Here is a 21,137-nt window from a genome sequence, read left to right as displayed (position 1 = left end):
CGCACACGAATTATATAAATATAAATTTGAAGATTATTTATACTGCGTGTGCGTGTGCGTGTGTGTATTATCATGCATTTATATTTTACAACGAAGTCTTTTTGTGTTGTATATTTTATACTTTATAATTTTTATATTATATTTTATAAATTTTACTTTAATTAAGAATACTTATTTGTACAGGTATTCAAACAGCAATGCCTTTAGCGAGACCTCAAGTACCTGGTGCTCTGCCCTCAGTTGGCCAATCAAATTCATCAATCTTGAATTCTCCAATGAGTTACCCACCGTGTTCACCATATCACTCAGAATATAGCAAGTAAGAATAAATATTAAAAAAATATATAACTGGCAAAAACATAAGCAACTCCGATTTAATACTAATTTTATCTTACTCTTAATGTTGCAGTAGCCCACAATTTAGTCCCGCGTTTTCGGAACCACCTAGTCCATGGGTGAACCCCGATGACGAGGGAAATAGTGCAGCGGGCAATACCACAATCTCGTATAACCAAAGAAGTAATATGAAGATGGAGACCGATGAAACATTGGGCGCTGGAGCAACAATATCCTCAGTGCTTTATTCTAATCTCAATCATCCCGAGTTGAAAACCGAATATCCAGGTGAAATATCTTTTTTTATTAAGTACAGTCAATATTTCCCCATCTTTTTACACATCTCTTATTTTTACCAAGATTTTTTAACGTTTCTACTCTGATTTTTTGATAATTTAAAAAAGTTAAAACTAAAAATTAAAAACCAAACCTTTTTAGTTAATTCTTTTCTAATGGGTTTTATATTTATGCAGCCTGGCCCGAGAGATGTAAACAAATCTTGAAAAAGTGGCGAGCGCTTCCAAATGAAAAAAAAGGTCCGTTCTTGACGATGGCGCGAGACAATCGAGCCGCTATTCGTATGAAGAAGACGCAACAGGTAATTGTATACATACATACGTATATGTATGTGTGTATATATGTATATATATATATGTATATACATACATATATGTATGTGTATGTATGTATGTATATACATGTGTGTATATATATATCACAGAGAGAACCAAGAAATGCGAACAGCTATTGCGTTTGTTTTCGTGAATTAGTCACATTTTTAAATCTTAAAATTCTGGAGAATATTTATGATAGAAGCACGATAATTAAATCGAATAATCCGCATTTCTGAATGTTCTTGTTGGGGGTTCTTGTCCTCGACCATGTCTTGTGCTAACACTCAAGTGAGACTAACAGCTCGACAGCTCTGTGTGTCGCAAGTTATATTCTCAGCGGGATTATCAGAATTTTTAACAGCACTCGTACATTATAGAGCAAAATTTGATAATCAAGAGGATACAATATTTATTTTTTATGAAGATGAAATTAATTATTAAATAATTATTTCAAACAGTTTGATAAACTTTTTCCATTGCACATTTAATTTTCTTAAAAATATGTAAACACGGATTTTCTGAATGAATCATAGAATCTATAACGTTAGGAATAATGGGCCTTCTCACGCTAAAAAATATGTAGGATTGAACGTGAACGGGCCTTTATATAGTGGGCTCAAATGAGGGGTAGTTAATGAAATTTTTAATTTCTGCCAAATCCTCTGTGTAAATTAACGCATAATACAAAAAAGAGATATAAATATATAGTAAATATTATCTACTCACAAAATTACTTATGTGTAATAATATTTTAAAGGAAAAATTACTATTACAATCCAATTAATTTGTTACATTCTCTTTGATGTGAATTTACAATTTGTCAATTATGAATTTATAAAGCCACATAGATCTCTATATAGATTTATAGATATGTAGATTAATAGACCCTGAACTTCCTCTGTTATGAGAACTTAGATATGCATAGTATGTAAAAGCACAACCACTATATAGTGTTTAAGTATTAAGTATATCCAGTAAACCTCACAGATTCACAGTTCTGTAGGTCCATACACCCTGCTTATGTGTCCTGTATGTGTTTCATAAATGCAAAACCGAACGGTTTTATATGTATTAACGATCGAACTCTACGTTGGGTGCGACCGATTCTGTTGTCGCCTCGTTCGGGCCCATTATATCATTTTTTACATGCAGGGTGTTTCTCGTGAAGCTATTGCTTTAATATTATACTTTAGCATATACTAACATATTACACATATGACACATATAAACGTAGTAGAATAAATTTATTAATATATTAAGATATATTTAAAAAAAGGGATGCTATATAAAGAAAGATGAGGAAAAATATCCATACGAGGTTAAAAGCTTCTTTTTCTCTTAATATTTTTTTTGTTTAATAGTCCCAGTGAATTTCGTGAATTCTTGTATATAGTTAACTATTTATATGTTTTTTCTCTTGTTTATTTATTATTTAAATTTATATAACTTGTGCGTATGTTCATGAATACATTTCAAATTATATCTATATTAATTATTAATACATAACCTGTTTTACTAAAACATATATGTAGAATCATATATAATGCTAAAAATACAATGTTATCAGTTCTGTGAAATTTACTTTTATATGACATCTCTTTACGTGAAACACTCTGTATATACCGCATCGTATGACCGCGAATCGTCCGGTGTTGACCCGACAGCTCTCCAAGGAGACACCACTACCAAGCACCACCACCACCACTATCATCACCAATATGACTACCACCACCACCACCATCAATATGACCACTACCACCACTACTACCGTCATGACTACCATCATCACCAAACCCGCCGTTATGACGGCCCAGCAGCAGCAACAGGCGGTGGGCTTGAGGCCCATGGAAAAGCAGCCGGGAATGTTGATGACCACAGCGATCACGTCAACCAGCAATAATCAGCATCAGGAGGTGTGTGGGGTGCAGGGAACCCCGCCCAGCCCCTCCTTGTCTCCCGAAGCTCCTAGAAGCCTTCAGTCGTCCACTTTACAATCTTGCACAACACCAGCTTCTTCCTCCTCTTTGTCTTCTTCTTCTTCTTCTGCCTCTTCTTTTTCTTCTTCTCACTACAACAATTCGGGTAAAGGGCAGCAACCCTTCCAACAACGTCCACATCCAATTGTCGTTCACAGCGGCGGCGGGAGCGGTGGCGTAGATCAGCACCAAATTCGAGTGCTTACTCCGTCCGAGATTATGCGCACCCTCCCGTCCCTCAGCCAGGAGCACTACGACCCCCCACCCCCGCCACCACCACCACCCACAGCAATTGTTCACACTGTGCCTCCCGTACAGAATCACCACCATCACCACCACCCGAGTAATGCCATGGTGAGAGCCTCCATAGTGTTTTCTTGCCTCTCTCTTTGTGTCTGATCGAGACTTTTAGTGTTCTCTTTATATACATATATTTATATATATATATATATATATTTGAGGTATTAAGTGAAGATTTTTATCAATTAAAGTTTCCATGAGGACTTTATCTCTTAAATACATGTTTAATAGTTTGTAGAGTTTGTAGTTGATATATGTGAGCTGGATTGTTATTTAGACTCATCATTATTAATATATACTTTATAAAGAATTTATTTAGACACGTATATCTTTAATTTTTTAATTAAGTTTCATTTTGACATACAATTTTTAAAACGGACATTTTAATGTCTTTATCTTTTAAACTTTTTATTTATTATGTTAATATCGTTTTTTATCATTCTTTATACAGAATATTAATTTTTATTATGCTCTTTTTCTGAAAGGAAATATTATTATGACTACTATATTTTATTATGATTTAAATACTTCCATGGCATGTTTGAAGATAATAGCACATTTTTTTAATAGGAGTATTATCCTATTATTTTTTGTATCTATTGATCCTGTATCATATATCATTGTCATTTCCTATCCTTTAAAATCCATCGATGTCGCTTACAATTTTTTTTATTTGTTGTGTGGGTGATTGATAGACCTATGTATCACAATATGTTGTATATTGGTTATGCAGTAGTTTAGTACTAATTTAGTTACTTTGCACTTTTAAGGAATTTCTCTTAAAACAAACAAGAATATAATTAAAGGGATTAAATAGTACAATTTAAAAATCCTTTTTTGTTATTTGTGTCTAAATTAAATGGAATAAAAAATGTGTCAAATAAATAATTAACAAGAAGAAAGATTAAACAATGTTTAAGCAGGAATAAAAATCATATGATAATTTATGCGCATACTTTCTATTTTTTTTCTGTAGAAAAATAATCTCTTCTGCCTTATCGTCTTTTTATAGCGAGAGTGCGAAGAATGTGAAATTTTTAGCTAAGTTATTATATTTATGTACTTGACCTTACTCTATTGTATTTTATTATGTATATAATTGTTGGGATTATTAACATTCTGGCATGCATGAATGTGAAATTGTCGCATTAATCTCGAAGCAGTTGTGGTATTTAGAATGTTCTATGTTCTTTGTCATGAATGAAGATGTTCCTCGACAGTAAATTTATACATATACACATACACACACACAAAATTATACTAATATTAAAACTTTACCTTTTTAAATTAATAGATGGTGGCTGGTTATAATCGCTCTCAATGTATATTTGCACATATACGATTACATATACGAGATTAAAAGAATTTAGCTAGTTATTCATTTAGCGGCGTGCTATTGTTGCTATTAAAAATGTCCACGGAAAATATTCAGCGTTGGCTAATAATCTCAAAGCAGATTAATTTTTATATAAATAAAATTTATATACGAAGTTAAAAAGTTAATACTCTTCTATGAGAATTTCTCTTTCGTTTGTTTTTTTATAGATTTTTAGCTGACGTCACAGTGTATATGAACATTTTTTATTGGCTGATTGTAATTAGTGCTTTATGTTTAGCAATATTTTATGAGAAAAAGATCATTACATTTTACTTTTTTTTAATTATATAATTAATATTTTATTTACTTGTTTTTTACAGCAATTATAAAAATATTTTAGAGTTATTAAACATATCAACTTTGCATATTTATCAAATTTTTACTAGTTTTACATTTGTGAATGTACAGGGTGAGGCACCTAAAACAGGCCAGCTGAATATCTCGGCTGTTATTGGCGATAGAAAAAAATGTGTCAGACCAAACTTGCATGGTTTCGAAGGACACATAATTTCTAAATAGTTTTTTATTAGGTGGACGCGTAGAGGTCATATGAAGGTCAACTTCGTTTTTTTAAATGTTATGATATGTTTTTTTACGTACCATCTAGTAGAGCGTTTGAAGATGCGCACATTCATTTACGGGTCAAAATCATTCAAGGTCACTAAAGGCCAACTGCAAGCGAAAATAATTTACTTTATATTGCCTAGAGTTCTCTGCTATTAAAAATACTGTAAACTCAGAAATGAAAAAGTTCTAGCCCTTAGAAATTTTTTCTTTCTCCGCGAAGTTCTGAGTTGTTGTTATCATTATTTTTTATATTGCCTAGAATTCTCTACTATTGAAAATACCGTAAATTCAGAAATGAAAAAGTTCTAGCCGTTAGAAACTTTTTCTTTTCCGAGAAGTTCGGAATTGTTGATATCTATATTTTTTATATTGCCTAGAGTTCTCTGCTATTGAAAATACCGTAAACTCAGAAATGAAAAAGTTCTAGCACTTAGAAATTTTAGCCTTCAGTGACCTTGAATGACTTTGACCCGTAGATCAATGTGCGCATTTTCAAACGCTCTACTAGATGGTACGTAAAAAAACATATCATACCATTTAAAAAAACGAAGTTGATCTTCATATGACCTCTACGCGTCCACCTAATAAAAAACTATTCAGAACAAATTATGTGTCCCTCGAAACCATGCAAGTTTGGTCTAACACATTTTTTTCTATCACCAATAACAGCCGAGATATTCAGCTGGCCTGTTTTAGGTGCCTCACCCTGTATATAAAATAAAATATTCAAACTATCAGACGTACTAATTAAATTAGATAGTATATAGCATGAATAACGACAATGAAATAGTTTTAATAACACTTGATTTTGTTAAATTTTTCATTTGTATTATAATTCATTAACGTAAACATTAGTAATATATATATATTATAATATGTTTCTGTTATAAATGTAATGATCTTCTCTATAAAATACTATTTCAAAGGCTAAATCGAGTTTATTTTTAACAGGAACAAGAAAAGCTGTCGAACAGAGACCGGACCAGCAGAGAAGCTGAACAGGAAAGGCAATGGAAGCAGCTGCAAGCCCTACGTCAACAACAAGCGCAATTGCAACAGCAAGTTATTCATGAGCAACGTGTGCACGGTATAGTTATATAAATTTGTGTATAGTAATTTACACAAAGTATATTTTATTAAGCATATTTCTTATTTAACATTAAAATATTGTTTTATTATATAAATTAGCTTTTCTATATGTAATAATTTCTTTTATATATATATATATATATATATATATATATTCTCTTTTATGTTAACAGCGATAGCTAGAGTGCACAGGCAAGTTAGTGAAGACAATTCAACTCAATTAAGTGGTGATGCTCCTGGTTTAACTACACAATTACAAGTTTCCACAGCACAAGTAAGTCATTTTTCAAAACTCTTCTCAATTTGTGATCTCGCCAAATTCGACATATTTAAATATAAAACTTGCGTAAAAGATATGTGTATTGTTAAAATCAATTTTAAATCCTGTTACAGGACACAAGCCAACTGACACCTCTAGCTTCTCCCTCTCCAGGTTCTCGCAATACCTTCGCTACGCCTCCGCTCAAAACTCCACGTGGACTTACGCCTCAATCTCCTCACCATCAAACTATGGTACGCCTGCCCACGCAAACCGCCTGCCGGAATGTACGTCCGGGCTTTCCGCAGCCACCGTCTCCCGTCTTTTCACCGCAAGCGCCCCAATCGCCTCATGATTTTCCTCAGTCTCCCGCATCCTCTCAGCCTTCTCAGGAACCTCATTTCCAGCGTTTTGAGGGCAATGTCTCGACTCCTGCATCTCCTTACTCATCGCCTCAGACACCAGGTACACCCCGTACTCCTGTCTTTAATCCCCCGCGACCCCCCGTTTATGCTCCTCCTCCTTCTCCTGCAACATCGCGAACTCCCGATCCTTACAGTCAGCCACCTACTACTCCCACCCCTGCTCCTGCCGCTCCCGGGTATCCGTCACCAAGGAGTTCTGAAGCCCCCCGGACGCCTCAAGAACAGGAAGTGACTTTCGTACAGCAGCCAGAGGTCAATAGACAGCTGAGGGATTTACTGCAAAGACAGCAGTTTAGTAAGAAGATTGAAGGAGTTACTGCTAATTGGTCTCAAGGTATCATCATATGCTGAAACTTTATTAAATTGATATTTGAAATTAAATTAATAATAATTAAATTATGTATGTTTTGACAATCCAGATGGACAAAATAATACGGATAACAACCAGCAACAATTTGAAGCTAGTCATATGCAGCTTCAACAGCATTCTCAAGTACAAAGTAATGCCAGCGAGGGCACTTTTAGGCATCCACTTCCTCCGGGTATCGTTAGACCCAGGATGCCCATTCAACCGAACGTGTTAATTAGGAATCCTATTGGTATATTCACAAATTCAATTTTATAATTTTATAAATATATAGAAATTAGTTTATTACATGTATATATATATACCAAATATGTTTTTCATGCAATGTTTATTAATTTTGCTCAGAATAATATATAAAGCTTTTTATATAAGTATTTGTCTAAATAAACTGAATTTATTATTATTATATTATCAATATCTTGTTCTATGTAATTAAAGATTTATAGGATCTAAGTTTTACATCAGATTCTGTATATGATGTATTAATCCAGGAATAAACTCGCGACATCCTGTAGCAGGAAATATCCAGGGTTCCGTCGATCATCGCGCTAGAATGCTGCTGCAGAATAGACCTCAAGTAGCTACCAATATATCTCAACAGCATTTCCAAGGTACTCAGAATCTACAAACACGGATACCGGCAACGAGAAATGCCATTTCCGAGCCTTATGAAATTTTGCAACAACAACAAAGATTTACAGGCAAGTTTAAAAATAGAGGAATTTAACGTTTTTATATAAATATTGTGCTATTCTAATTTATTATCGTAATTTCCTTTTTTTCATTAGTCTTCGTATTTTCTATAAAATACAATCTATCACGTTGGAAGTTCTTGATATCTAAAATTGTATTAATGTAACTAAAAATTTTAAGTAAAAATAATAAAATAAATTCTGTCTTTCCCCAGACGTAAATCAAGCACAAAGTGTGAACCAGCGCATTGCGCGAACAACACAGGACAATCTTAATCAGGGTATTCGCATGCTGGGTACTACTCCGGGAATGGTAAGAGCACCTCTTATTCCCACAACAGGCGAGACTTCGGGAGGAACCGTTTCTGAAGCGTCTGAGATTCCCGACAATGTAACAGCCGAACTAGAAAAACTGGAACAGGAAGGAGCTGGACCAATGGTCGAGGTCGAAGGTGTTAGTGCAATATTGGGAGATTTGGCGGATGACGATGATGAGTTACTCGGTGAGACATTTTAGAGAATTGGAATGCTGTAATAGTATAGATAAATTGTTGCGTACATGTAAATCGAATTATAAGTTTAAGAATGTTATACATTTAAAGAACTCTAAACGAGACAAATTTCTGTTCTTGAAGCCGAAATGGGTGGAGATTTCAATATCCTGGAATACGCCGATCCCGAACTGGACACAATCGCGGGCGGGGAAAAAACAAATATTCTCGATTTGGATCTCGAGCAAGTTGAAGTTGATCCAAAGGATGAAAAACAAAAGAAGGAAACTAAAGACGAAGACCAAAAACCAGAATTGGCTGGCCCATCTGAGATTGCCGATACCTGTTCAACAAGTACAAGTTTGACTTTGACAGAAAATTCAAATGTACCAACGATAACATCGCCCCAGGCAACATCCCAGGCAATGCAAGCACAAGTGGTGCAGCAACAGATGCATCAGCACGTGCAACAAGCGGCAGCGATGGGTCGCCCGATGCCGCCAGGGACGAGATTGTTATCGCCGGATGGGGCGGTGGGAGTGGTAACTTCCACGAACACTGTGACTGTGAGTTACCCTTCGACCTTCCCTGGTCATCCACAGAGAATTTCGCAGGCACACATACAAGGTAATTAAAATTTAATCGAGACACAAAATAAAAATCATGCTATTAATATATTACCTACATATCTTAAAGTTGAAATATATTTTATATATCTTTTTAATTGTATAATTTATAGAATTATGCCAATTAAGAGAATAGTACAGAAATTTTACATTTATATTATTATTTTTCGTGGAATATTTTAAATTTAATGCTTGTAATATTCATTTTATATTTTGTAATATTATATTTATATTTATATCATTAATCATATATTTATATCATTAATCATTATAATATTTATATCATTATTTGATGTATAGTTTCTCAACAACAAAGATTAGGCATGCGAGTAGGGGTACCAAATGTGGCAAACAGAGTGGTCGCTGTAAATCATATGATCAGTCCTCGAATGCCATTGGCCCCGCCGCCGCCGCCGCCTCCTCCGCCACCTCCATATCCAGGTCCACCGCCTCCGTATCCTGGACCAATACAGGTAAGTAACATTCTTTCATTAATTATATTTCTGGGAATTCTATGCATTGCTTTGATATTTTGTATTTTCGTGAGATGGTTGAATTGTACATTGAAACAGAGGAGACTAATCAAAATTGATACAAATTACAGTAATGAGTTTAAATTAAAAAAGAAAAAAGATTAATAACTCGTTATTATAATGATGCTAATATTGAAAATTCACAAAAACCTCGTGAATAACTCATGTTTAATTATGTAACATGGTTTGCAAGTGTCTTACAATGTATAACTAATAAGACGTTTCATCACTGCATGTATAATATTTGTGTCAGTTCCGCAGACTTGCTGAATTTATTTCAAAAATATTTTGCGCAGCTACAGTTTCAAATACATACAAAGTAATTTTGCATAATTTGTTAGGCTATAATCTTAAGATATTCTTTCAAATTATACTAAAAACTATTTTTATATAATTTCTTAAATTTCTAGAGTTCATAAAACACGACAGTAGTCATTTATATTATAAAATTATGACAGTTATTTATATACTGTAATTTGAGAAATGAAAAATTATTAAATCAAATTTTGTTGAAAAATTCAGAACGAGTTACAGGATGTTGAAATTTGCTGTGATTGTAGGTGTAGTTAAATAATAGATCTAAAACTTTCAGTGCCAAAATGAACATTTTCTAACGACAAATTATGAGTAATTGATAATATAGAATTTTTACTTACTTACATAAAATGAGGTGCTTGCAAAAGGTCATAAAGTCACAAATAGATAAAGAACAATGAATTGAAAGCATTGCTCAACGAAAACTTATCCCAAACATTAAAAAAGGTTACAAGGCAACTTGAAGTTAATGAATCAGTATTCCATCATTTGAAAGCAGTGGGAAAGATCCAGAAAGAAGGAAGATGGCTTTAATATTATACGAACTTTTGCAAAACACCTATTATAGTTAAATATTGTATATAGAAAAAATCTGTATATGAACTCCATATTAATACAAAATTATAAAAATGTTTAAATTAAGCATTTGTAATATTTGAATGAATTTTCTTTCTTATTTGTTATTTTATTTCTCTATACACTCATTAAAATTTTAGCATTTTTGGGGGACTTTAATAGAAATAAAATGGGATTGGGAAAAATTAGTATATATAAGTTTAGAAAATATTCAACTGGTACTGAAAGGATTGTGGTAAGAATATTGGCTGGTGTTTTGGCCTGGGTGTGCAAGTTTGCAATATGCATTGGTGTTGGTGCATGTGTCTAGATGGGACTGTGCCCGGGTGGTGGTGGTGGGCGAGGTATGACGCGGCCCCCAGTCCATATGACGGGGCATCAGGTGCCGGTGGCGGGCCCACCTATGGGTTCCGTAGTGCCGCACCCTCACCGGAGACCCTTGCTTCTGCAGGTGAGCCAGACTCGGGGCATTTTTAACATCAGCAGAGAACAAATAAATCTGGTGTATAAATGACTGTTATTTTATACTCAATTTCGTGCTGCATTTCTTCTTTCTCATTGAAATAAAAACACTCTTAATTTTTATTATAAGTTTTCTTCCAAAAATTTTACAAGATAAGCAGAAGTATAGAACATTTATTTAGTTACTTTAATTTTTAATTTATTAGTATATTTACTGGGTCAGTTTTATAGAATATTATATATACACACAAATATATATAAAATAAAGCAAAATAAAAAGGAATGTTTCAGGCAAAAGTAAGGTTTCTAAGGGGACGTGTGGTAGTTTGACCATTGAGTGGAGTATGAAAGTGAAATAAAGGTCAAGTTCATATTTTTTAATGGGATCCTACATTTGTAGTCTTTCTCGTGACAAATTCATGAGAATCATAACACTCAAAATGAAACATATCAAGTCTCAAATAGAATGCGGAAGCAGAGTTTATCAAATCATTATATCAAGATAATTTTAGATAGACCTCGCATGACTTTTGAGTGGTGATTGAATTCGTTATGAGAAAGGCTACAGATAAAGGTATTTATTAAAAAAACAGGGCTCCATTAAAACATGTGAGGTTGATCTTTATTTTACCTTAACTCCACCTAAACCAATAGTACCAGCAATATCTCCTTGAAATTCAAGAAAGTTTGTTTAAAATATTTATTTTCATTTTGCTTTTCTTTATATATATAGGCAAGTTAGATCACATCTTGCGCACGACACACATGTACATGCACGCACACGCATACACACATATACATAAAAAGAAAGATGTATTGATTAGAAATAAAATCTAATTATAAAGTAAATTGCAAAATAAAAATAAACCTTTGTGTTAGCTGAAACATCCTGATCTTATTTAAACAATGAAAACAATCATTAACAACTGCAGTTTTTATACTTATTATTTTCTACATGTAGCCTGTTATGGATTTTAATGTACCTTTAAATGTTGCATGCATAATGCACGATATTAACTTTATTAACGTTAGATCTATGTTAGCAAATCTTATTCAATCAGTTTCTCCTTATTTAAAAGAAAACGTTTAAAACATTGTTATTTTGTGATTAATGCATTAATGTCAAAACTATTTTACATGTGTATATGGATGTGTATATACGTATATATTATCGATCCAAACTATATATTTTTGTTTATAAGCATAATAGAAACTAAATAATAAAATTAGAGTACTAGAGATATTTAAAATTCCCAATTTTAAATTATTAGTATTATTTAAACACACCTACTATTGTTTTAATACACTCTGTTTGTGCACTATAACTTTTACATACATATAATCTTATCTTGTTGACTTTTCAACTCGATTCGACCCTATTGCAACCGTAATTTTAATCTCAAGAATTCCCGAAGTAGCATCTCCTTTACCCGAAATCGACTTTAAATGTCAGCAGTCGTGTTCACAGGAACAGCCGCTGCTGCTGGAAGAATTGCTGGAACAGGAAAAACGGGAACAAGAGAAGCATCAGCAACAGCAGCAGCAGCAGCAGCAACAACAACAACAAACCGAAAATCCTACTGGAGGAAATCTCTTGAGCGATAGTGATTTTGAAAGACTCAGGGCTGATGTTCTTGGTACTACGTCACCTCCTCAGGGTATGGTACCGGTAATCCGGCCACCCTGTGCAACAAGACCTCCTTCGGCACCTGGTACCAGTTGGCAGCAGAGTAATGTTACTGCTGAGGGAACAGCAAAGTTAACCGGGGCGCAGGTGGGAGCAAGACAGCCGATTGCCACACAAACACCGCCTGAACGTTAGTCATCTAATATTTTTTCTTTAGTTATTAAATTATCTACTATTTGGATAATTAGTTATAAAAAATAGAAACTCACTTATACTGTGAGAAAAAGCTATTTAAACAAATAAGGTTTTGCTTTTTTATTAAAATTCATTTATTAAGATCTTAACTTCTTCAAAATTTTGATTATCAATATTATACATTATTTGATATTACGTATAATATTCACACTTAAGACATAAAAGTTTATCATATAAATGCACTTTTTTATTGTTACTGTTACTTTTATTGTTTTACGTTAATATTTGTTAATTTATTTAGCGAGGGTGGCTCCATTTAATATCCCTCAAATACCAGCACCACCGACACCACCGGAAAATATTGTTACTGAGCAAGATCGACAGATGCAGTTACAGTATGAGCAATGGCTTAATCATCAGCATCAAATATTGGCGCAACAATTAAAATATTATGAGACAGAAGTTCAAAAACTTCGAAAGTCTAGAAAGGTAAATTAGTTTGAAATTCAATTAAATGAATTTTAAAATAAACTAAGTTTTAATGTCTTAAATTTTGGCTTGTTCAAATAATAAATTTTTCTTACATAAAATTTTGAATTGGATTTATGTGTATATGTATAACTCTTTATCTTATCTGTTTTCAGTCTCTCAATAGCAAACAACGCCAACTTCGTAAATCTGGCAACGAGCTGACGGAGAGTGATGCTGCCGAATTGCAGCGGATCACGAACGATCAAGCTGTTCTTCAAAAACATTTAGATGCCTCTCGAAAGCAAACTCGTCAACATGGCATGCTCTTTCAGGAGTACCACAGCAAGCAGCAACAGCGACAGACCCAATCACAATCAAATGAACCCTGTTCTCCTTTGATGTCACCTTCACAGCATTCCCCAATGCATTCTCCAGCAGCTTTAGTTTCTCAAAGTCCTGGTCCCAGCATGATCCAACATTCACCAGCAACTCCGTCAATTGTTCAACACAGTCCAGGTACTCCACTTCTACAACATAGTCCAGGTAATCCTCAGTCGACCAATCCAGGAACGATGTCACCTCATAACGTTCAACAGCAGTCGCCAAGAATTGGTACTCCTCATTCTCAAGGAGAAGAAAACCCCTTCAGTCCCTCAGGACCAATGCCTTCTCCAGGTCTATGCAATACTAACACTACGCGAATGACATCACCACAACATAGAACTATTATTGGTGGCAGATTGACAACTTCTCCCGGTGCGTTTACACCGGAACCACGAAATCAACAACAAATGTTGACTGATCAAAATGTGAGGGTTCATAACTTAACACAGAGATTTGTCAGACCACCAGAAGGGGCACAAAGGAGAGGTGGCGTTGTCTATAGTCCACAACCAGTACAGCAACAATTACTTACTCAGCAACAACATCAGCAGCTATTGCAAAGACAACAAATAATTCAACAACAGCATGAAGGTAATGCACAAGATCAAGGGCAAAATACTATTGCTCGAGGAACGTTGCAACGACAACAGGTTCTCCAGCAACAGAATGATATTCCTCAAGATGGACAAAATGCTATTCAGAGAAATTTACAAATTGCCCAACAAAGGCAAGTTCTTCAACAACAGCAACAGAATGATATTATTTCTCAGGAAGGGCAGAATATTGCCGCGCAAAGAAATTTGCAAATTGTACAACGGCAGCAAATCATCCAGCAACAAGAAGGTATTTCTCAAGATGGACAAAATATTGTTACTCAAAGATCGCTGCAAATGACTCAGCAACGACAAATTCTTCAACAACAACAAATTCTTCAACAACAACAGTCTGAAAATATTTCTCAGGAAGGACAGAATTCTATTAATCAAAGATCATTGCAAATGGTTCAGCAACGACAGCAAATTCTTCAACAACAGAATGACATAATTTCTCAAGAAGCGCAAAACGTTGCTCAACGAAACTTACAGATACAGCAGCGACAGCAGATTCTTCAACAACAACAACAGATTCTCCAACAACAACATGAAAATGTTTCTCAAAACAGTTCTCAAGATGGACAGAGTTCTATTGGTCAAAGAACGTTACAAATCGCTCAGCAACGACAGCAGATTCTTCAACAACAGCAACTTCAGCAACAAGAAAATATTTCTCAAGATTCTCAAAATGTTGCTCAGAGAAATTTACAAATTGCGCAACGACAGCAAATTCTCCAACAACAACAACATGAAAATACTTCTCAGGGTATTTCTCAAGATGGGCAAAATGTTGTTACTCAAAGAACGTTACAAATTGCTCAACAGCGTCAGCAAATTCTTCAACACGAAGGTATTTCCCCAGATGGACAGAGCGTTGTCGCGCAAAGAAATTTGCAAATGGCACAACAACGACAACAAGCTCTTCAACAACAGCAACAAATGCAGCAACAGCACGATAGTGTTTCTCAAGATGGACAAAATACTATTACTCCAAAATCGTTGCAAATGGCCCAGCAGCGACAACAAATTCTACAACAACAACATGAAGGCGTTCCTCACGAAGGACAGAATTCCATTGCTCAGAGATCGCTGCAAATGGCTCAACAACGACAACAAATTCTTCATCAACAGCAACAACATGAAGTTATTTCTCAAGAAGGGCAAACTTCTCTTGCTCAAAGATCACTCCAAATGGTTCAACAGCGTCAACAAATTCTTCAACAGCAACATGAAAATGTCTCTCAAGGCATTTCGCAAGAAGGACAAAATTCTATCACTCAAAGATCGCTTCAAATGGCTCAACAACGGCAACATATCATTCAACAACAACAGCAACAACGGCAGCAATTTCTGCAAATGCAACAACAAAAACCACCAAGCTCGCCGATGGTGTCTCAACCAGCGAATTCTCCGAGTCCACAACTTCATCAACAAATTCAACAAGGTTACAACCAACCTCCAAGTTCACCTATGGTACAGCAGACGACCATGGGATCTCCAATGCTTCAACAACAAATGAATCCTGTCTCGCAACCTCCGAGTCCGATGAACAGAATTTCGCCGATGCTTCATGGTCATCATCATTCCTCAACAGCGAATCAGCCGCCTAGTTCACCCATGATGCCTAGAAGTCCCATGGTAGCGGGTTCTCCCATGCAGATGCAGCGAAGACAATCTACTGGAAACAGTCCGGCAATGCCAGACAGACCTCAAAGTGTGGAAAATCCTGGAACACCAAGAACGCCTCATACTCCGCATAATTTTGTTCAACAAAATGCTAATTTATCAACTTCGAGTGATCCACAGCAAATGTCTCAACAAGTTTCCCAGGAACAGTCAACTTTATCAGAAAATCCTAGCAGAGGTGGAGGAAATTCCAATAATCCCTTAAATCCAATTCCTTTTCCCAATTTTGAAAAATTAAAATGTTTTAAATTGGGCTTAAAAGGTGGTTCCTCGGGTGAACAATATATCCCTCGGGAAGAAGATTCATTATCAGAAAAATCTATCAAGAATGAAAAAGACTCTATTAATCCCGTGAAGCTAATAAGATTTCCTAATTTTGGAAGATATGGATACTTCAAATTGGGTTTAAGGGGTGGATCACCGATGTGGTCGAGTAAAATGGAGACTTTTAAGGGCGGTAAGGGATCAGAGACGTCCCAAGTAAAGAGAGATCAGCCTACGGAAGAAAAAATGACTACTTCCACGAATCGGAAAACAACTAAGATCGACTCGTTAGTTTGCGCTGATTATAACGATTTCGATGATGATTCGCATACACCACCACAGACTTCGCCAACGACTTTAGAGGTGAAATCAGGTAGTCAGGTTTCTTCCTTGACCTCCTCGACATTAGATAATGGACCTTTAACTTTAGAAAGTCCTGGAGAAAAGCTGAGTCAGCTACCAGACACGACAGATTATGATGATGATAAAACTATAGTCAACACCGAAGTAACATTGAGTTCTGCAGCTCAGCGGGATAATGATGATATTACTGTGATTGAACAGTTTGGGGACTCAGAATTAGTTGATGTCATTTCAGGAAGTCTAGAAGGTGATATGCAGGAAGAATATGTTCTTTTTGAACCTGGAATGGTGGTAGATCTTTCTGCTGATAGTAACGATTCACTTTGCCATGCTTTGGTAAATGATGCTGGTCAGGGCCACGATTTAGTGCAAATTCTGGAAATCGAAAATCCTGAGTCACAATCAGAAGAGCAGATTTTAAGTGATGAAGATTTAGTTCCTTCTCATACGAGAAATAAAAAGAGTCTCAGACTTGATATAGTGAGGACTTTGCAATCTGGAAAAAAATTAGTCGCTGTTACTGATACCCCAGAATCTCCGGATCAAGAAGAACTCAGGGTAGAACCTTCACCAAGCCCTTACTTGGATCAATCTCCTGATCAGGATCTCATGGTATCTCTAGTAAGTGAATCCGAAGTCGTTATCATTGATCCCACAACAAAATCTCCTGAAGACAATCTTTCAAAGGGTTCTGGTGATGAAGAAACAGAAAAAATTGACTCCAATATGCAAACTGACGTTTCCAAAGAAAATACAGGTGAAAATCTGATAGATGATCAGACCAAGTCTTCGAAGCAGAACAAAAGCCCTACGACTTTTGTGTTTCCAGAAAAAACTTACATTAAAATTTCGGCTTCAACTGTCCAGCAAACAAATATTAGCATGACACCACCTTTAAAATCAACAATTTCTTTACCCAATATTTCACTTCCTTCTAGTTTGGTTGCCATATCAGCTTCTACTAATTCTCAATTGAATCAAGTTACTACTCAGTCAATCATAACAGAGCCAAAAATAACAAGTCAATCTGATTCGAAAGAAGTGGCATCAAGTTCCTTCAGCAACCAGAAAAATATTCTGTTTGCCCCGACGATGGCGAGTATCGTTGCAGATGCGAAGATTGCCGCAAAACTTAGCCAAACTGCTTTGGAAAACATCTCTAATTTTCAGCAAAACAAATCGAGTTCGAAGACTACCTCTATTAGCGAGACATTGAAAGTATTATCTTCAAAGCCCTCTGTAACTGCTTCGAATTTATCAAATTTATTGAACGCAACAGAATCTCTGAATAATCCCACGAAGTTAGTATTAAGTGTTCAACCGACTTCTGTGACACTGTCAACTCCGAAAATGTCGATTCCTGATTTGTCGGGGAAGGAGAGTACTCCAAAGAACAAAGAGAAGCATGGAGAAAATCAAGAAAGTGAAATGAAAAAAAAGACGGAGAAAGAAGAAATCCAAGACAAAAGCAAAGAAGAGGATGGCATTTCAGGTAGTTTTTCATCTTTTAATCCTTCATAAGTTTTTAGCTTTTGATAATTTTTCAATTTTAGATAATCTTTCCATTTTTTTCAGGCTCAATTGCTGAAGAAAAAAAAAGTGATCCGTTAAATACTACAGATGAACTGGAGAGTATGTTAGAAGCTATTCATAATCCTGCGGAAAATGAAAATAAAAATGACACTCCAACAACGAGTTTGAAAAGAATGTCACCTGTTACTGATGACCTATCGCTCGTCAATATTTTAGAGAACGATGCTGAATCAGTAGAAAACGAGAAGGACCAAGCTTCTTCAAGTTCCGACGTACAAAAAGCAACAAACAAATCGAAAGAAATTGAAAAAGACATTGAAGAGACTAGTAATGATAAAGATACAGTTTCGAACGAGAAAAACCCCCAGGAAGAATTATGTACCGACATTGAGAATGTCAAACCATTTCTTCAACATTGTTTGACCGAAGAAAAGACTTTAATGGAGGAGTCCACCGATGATATTTTAGATATGTTACACAATATCATTTCATCAAAACCAGAAATGGCGAATAGTAGCGAGTTGAAATCGAGCATGATTTATCAGATGCCCACTCCACTAGATACTTTGCCCTTGAATATCCTTCAAGATCCACTAATGGATTTAGAGCAAGAAAACCTGGAAAACGATCAAATTTCATCAACTGAAACTAAAATTCCAGTAAAAAGTCAAACTTCTGAAGTGAAAAAGAGTTCTCCAACGACGAATCCAACTTCCAGCTTAGTGGTTAGTACTGTGGCGCAGTTGCAAAAGAGTACAACGACAGTTCCTCATCTCTCACCTCTATCGAAGCCAACAGAATTGACTTCCAACGTAGCCAATGTGTCGCATCAATTGAGAACGTTGCTATCATCTTTGCAAAGTAATCAAACGACGGTGAATCCAACTGGGGTAGTCACTATGGTTTCCTCGGTAAAGCCTGGAAACGTTTTATCCACCTCCAGTACTCTGTCACCTTTGAATTCATCAAGTACTGTTCAGAGTGGAATTTCGTCCCTGACGAGAACAGATCAAGCTCGCTCTCAATCTAATGTAAGCAGCAATACTACTAAAGATTTGGAATTGAAGGAAACGTTGAAGGAACCTGGTGGGATTATTACTGCAGTTTCTAAAGTCAGTGGCAATGAACAAGTTTTTAGAGTAACTTCTTCAGTCACAACTCTTCAGTCCACTACAATTTCCAGTTCTCCAAGTATTTCTTCAGCATCTCTAACTTCTAGAACCATCACGACTTCTATCTCCATAACTTCAAACGCGATGTTGAATGCCATGCTAGCAGACACTGCTTCTTTGAAGTCTTCAATTGCTGGTCATGGTCGAACTAATACGGTACCAACTCAATCTGCTAATCTTTTGAGTTCTGTTTTGCCATCGACCCCAATACAGCGCTCTCAGAATCTTCAGGCGATTCTTCAGGTCAGTTCAGGATGTTCCACGCCCTCTCGAGTACTGGTCAGCACCAATTCAACCGTAACCAACTCAATGCAGTGTGTTAGAACTATTGTACCACCTTTGATGACATCCACTGGAGTTTCTGGCATTTCTAGCATACTTCAGTCAACATTGTCACAAGCTTCAAACCATCTTCTGAACTCTAATCAAAGTCAGTATAAATCTCCAGGTATTTTGCCTATAGATAATAAAAATACTGATCTTGAAAATCAATCTACAACATTAAAGAAAGATTCGGAGGAGTCCAAAACTCAAGAAAAAAGAGAAATAGATTCTACCAAGAATTCCTCTAGTTCTTTACGATTAGAGGAATCCCAAAACGTGTTGCTAAAGCAATTATTACAAAATACTGCCTGTGCTACAACTTCGGGATCTTCACAAGGACCCAGTTTGCCAATAGTTCCTTCATTGGAGGCTCAATTAGCCCGGCCAGTTTTACCCACGCCACCATCTCTGCTTCCTCAATTGTTAAACGAGACTCCAAAACCACCACAACAACTAGTAACACCTAAACCAGCAATAAATAAACAAGTTCTTGCACGAGAAACTTCCTTCTTGTCGCATTCGGTGACGCCTTTGAAAATTCAGAGTTCAACCAAGGAAGAATCTTCTAAAGCGCCCCCACCATTATCTACTCCGGCTCCGATAACAACACAAAGAGGACAAACCGATACTTTGAAACAAACAACAAAGTCACTTCCTGTTTCTTCGGCAAGTTCTTCAGGAATTTCTTCAGCAAGTCAACAGCCGACATCTTCGATAATAACAACGGTGAAAACATCTCCAAGTGTTTCCACAAATCAACAAGAGAGTTCTGGAAGTCAAAGCAAACCGATGATCACCGTTACCGAAGCATCACAGGCCCAACAACGTATCACCGTTCCTATTTCAAGGGTTAATTCTCAAACTAAGCCGATGGTAACTCCTGGAGTAGCCTCGAAGAATGTTCAATCACCAGCCAACAGTTCTAATACTAGTAATATTCCTGGACCACAAATTCAGGTTCAACAAGTTCAAAACCAACTTCAAGTTACGCAGAAACCGGTGCCTCCACAACAAGTTTCTTCTTCTACTTCTTTCTCTTCTTCTTCTTCTTCCTCCTCTTCTTCATCTTCTTCTTCCTCTTCTTCCTCTTCTTCTTCTTCTTCTTCTTCGACTCCTTCTGTCCAACAACAATCTGTTCAACAAGTGCCTCAAAGTCATGGGACCATTGCGGGTCAATCACAAACTGTTACGGTTTCCGCTACCCCGCCGGCTCCTAACACAGTGCCTTTGGTTGAAGTGAAGAAGGAAGTCGGACTTGAGGAAGTTCTATCTGCCGGTACGACACCAACCAGTCAACTCCAGGCCGATACCAAAGACTTTCTTACTGCCAAAGAAGAGCTTATTGATGGCGCACTGGATGACAAAATTGGTACGTGATTTCAGTCTCTATTCGCAAGAAAATATCAACACTTTTCGGTAGTAGTGAGTAATAAAATTCTCGAACAAAGCAATTATCTTTAAAAAGTATACCGTAATCTCGAAAACTAATCATTTGTTGAAAACTGGTGTTTATTATATT

At 35.9% G+C, this 21,137-nt stretch overlaps 1 protein-coding gene across 9 annotated transcripts in view; it reads left to right on the top strand.

The window, feature by feature from the left end:
* Window positions 1-21,137, top strand: part of LOC105275979 (histone-lysine N-methyltransferase 2C) — a 33,883-nt gene that overhangs the window by 7,199 nt on the left and 5,547 nt on the right. For 2 of the 9 annotated variants that reach the window (XM_026972465.1, XM_026972466.1), the window contains 17 exons: window positions 184-319; window positions 410-624; window positions 810-934; window positions 2,615-3,280; window positions 6,123-6,258; window positions 6,434-6,534; window positions 6,654-7,278; window positions 7,364-7,543; window positions 7,803-8,012; window positions 8,219-8,506; window positions 8,639-9,121; window positions 9,421-9,593; window positions 10,855-10,995; window positions 12,463-12,823; window positions 13,130-13,317; window positions 13,473-18,081; window positions 18,165-20,987. In XM_026972465.1, coding sequence (XP_026828266.1) covers window positions 184-319; window positions 410-624; window positions 810-934; window positions 2,615-3,280; window positions 6,123-6,258; window positions 6,434-6,534; window positions 6,654-7,278; window positions 7,364-7,543; window positions 7,803-8,012; window positions 8,219-8,506; window positions 8,639-9,121; window positions 9,421-9,593; window positions 10,855-10,995; window positions 12,463-12,823; window positions 13,130-13,317; window positions 13,473-18,081; window positions 18,165-20,987 — 11,460 coding nt within the window. The remainder of the gene's footprint in view (window positions 1-183; window positions 320-409; window positions 625-809; window positions 935-2,614; window positions 3,281-6,122; window positions 6,259-6,433; window positions 6,535-6,653; window positions 7,279-7,363; window positions 7,544-7,802; window positions 8,013-8,218; window positions 8,507-8,638; window positions 9,122-9,420; window positions 9,594-10,854; window positions 10,996-12,462; window positions 12,824-13,129; window positions 13,318-13,472; window positions 18,082-18,164; window positions 20,988-21,137) is intronic. The other 7 variants (XM_026972472.1, XM_026972471.1, XM_026972467.1 and 4 more) reach the window with 7 other exon arrangements.

The sequence above is a fragment of the Ooceraea biroi genome, chromosome 9 (assembly GCF_003672135.1).
Source record: "Ooceraea biroi isolate clonal line C1 chromosome 9, Obir_v5.4, whole genome shotgun sequence".
Classification (NCBI taxonomy): Eukaryota; Metazoa; Arthropoda; class Insecta; order Hymenoptera; family Formicidae; genus Ooceraea; species Ooceraea biroi.
The sequence above is the reverse complement of the archived record's forward strand: the minus strand, read 5'-3'. Positions and strand labels throughout refer to the sequence as shown.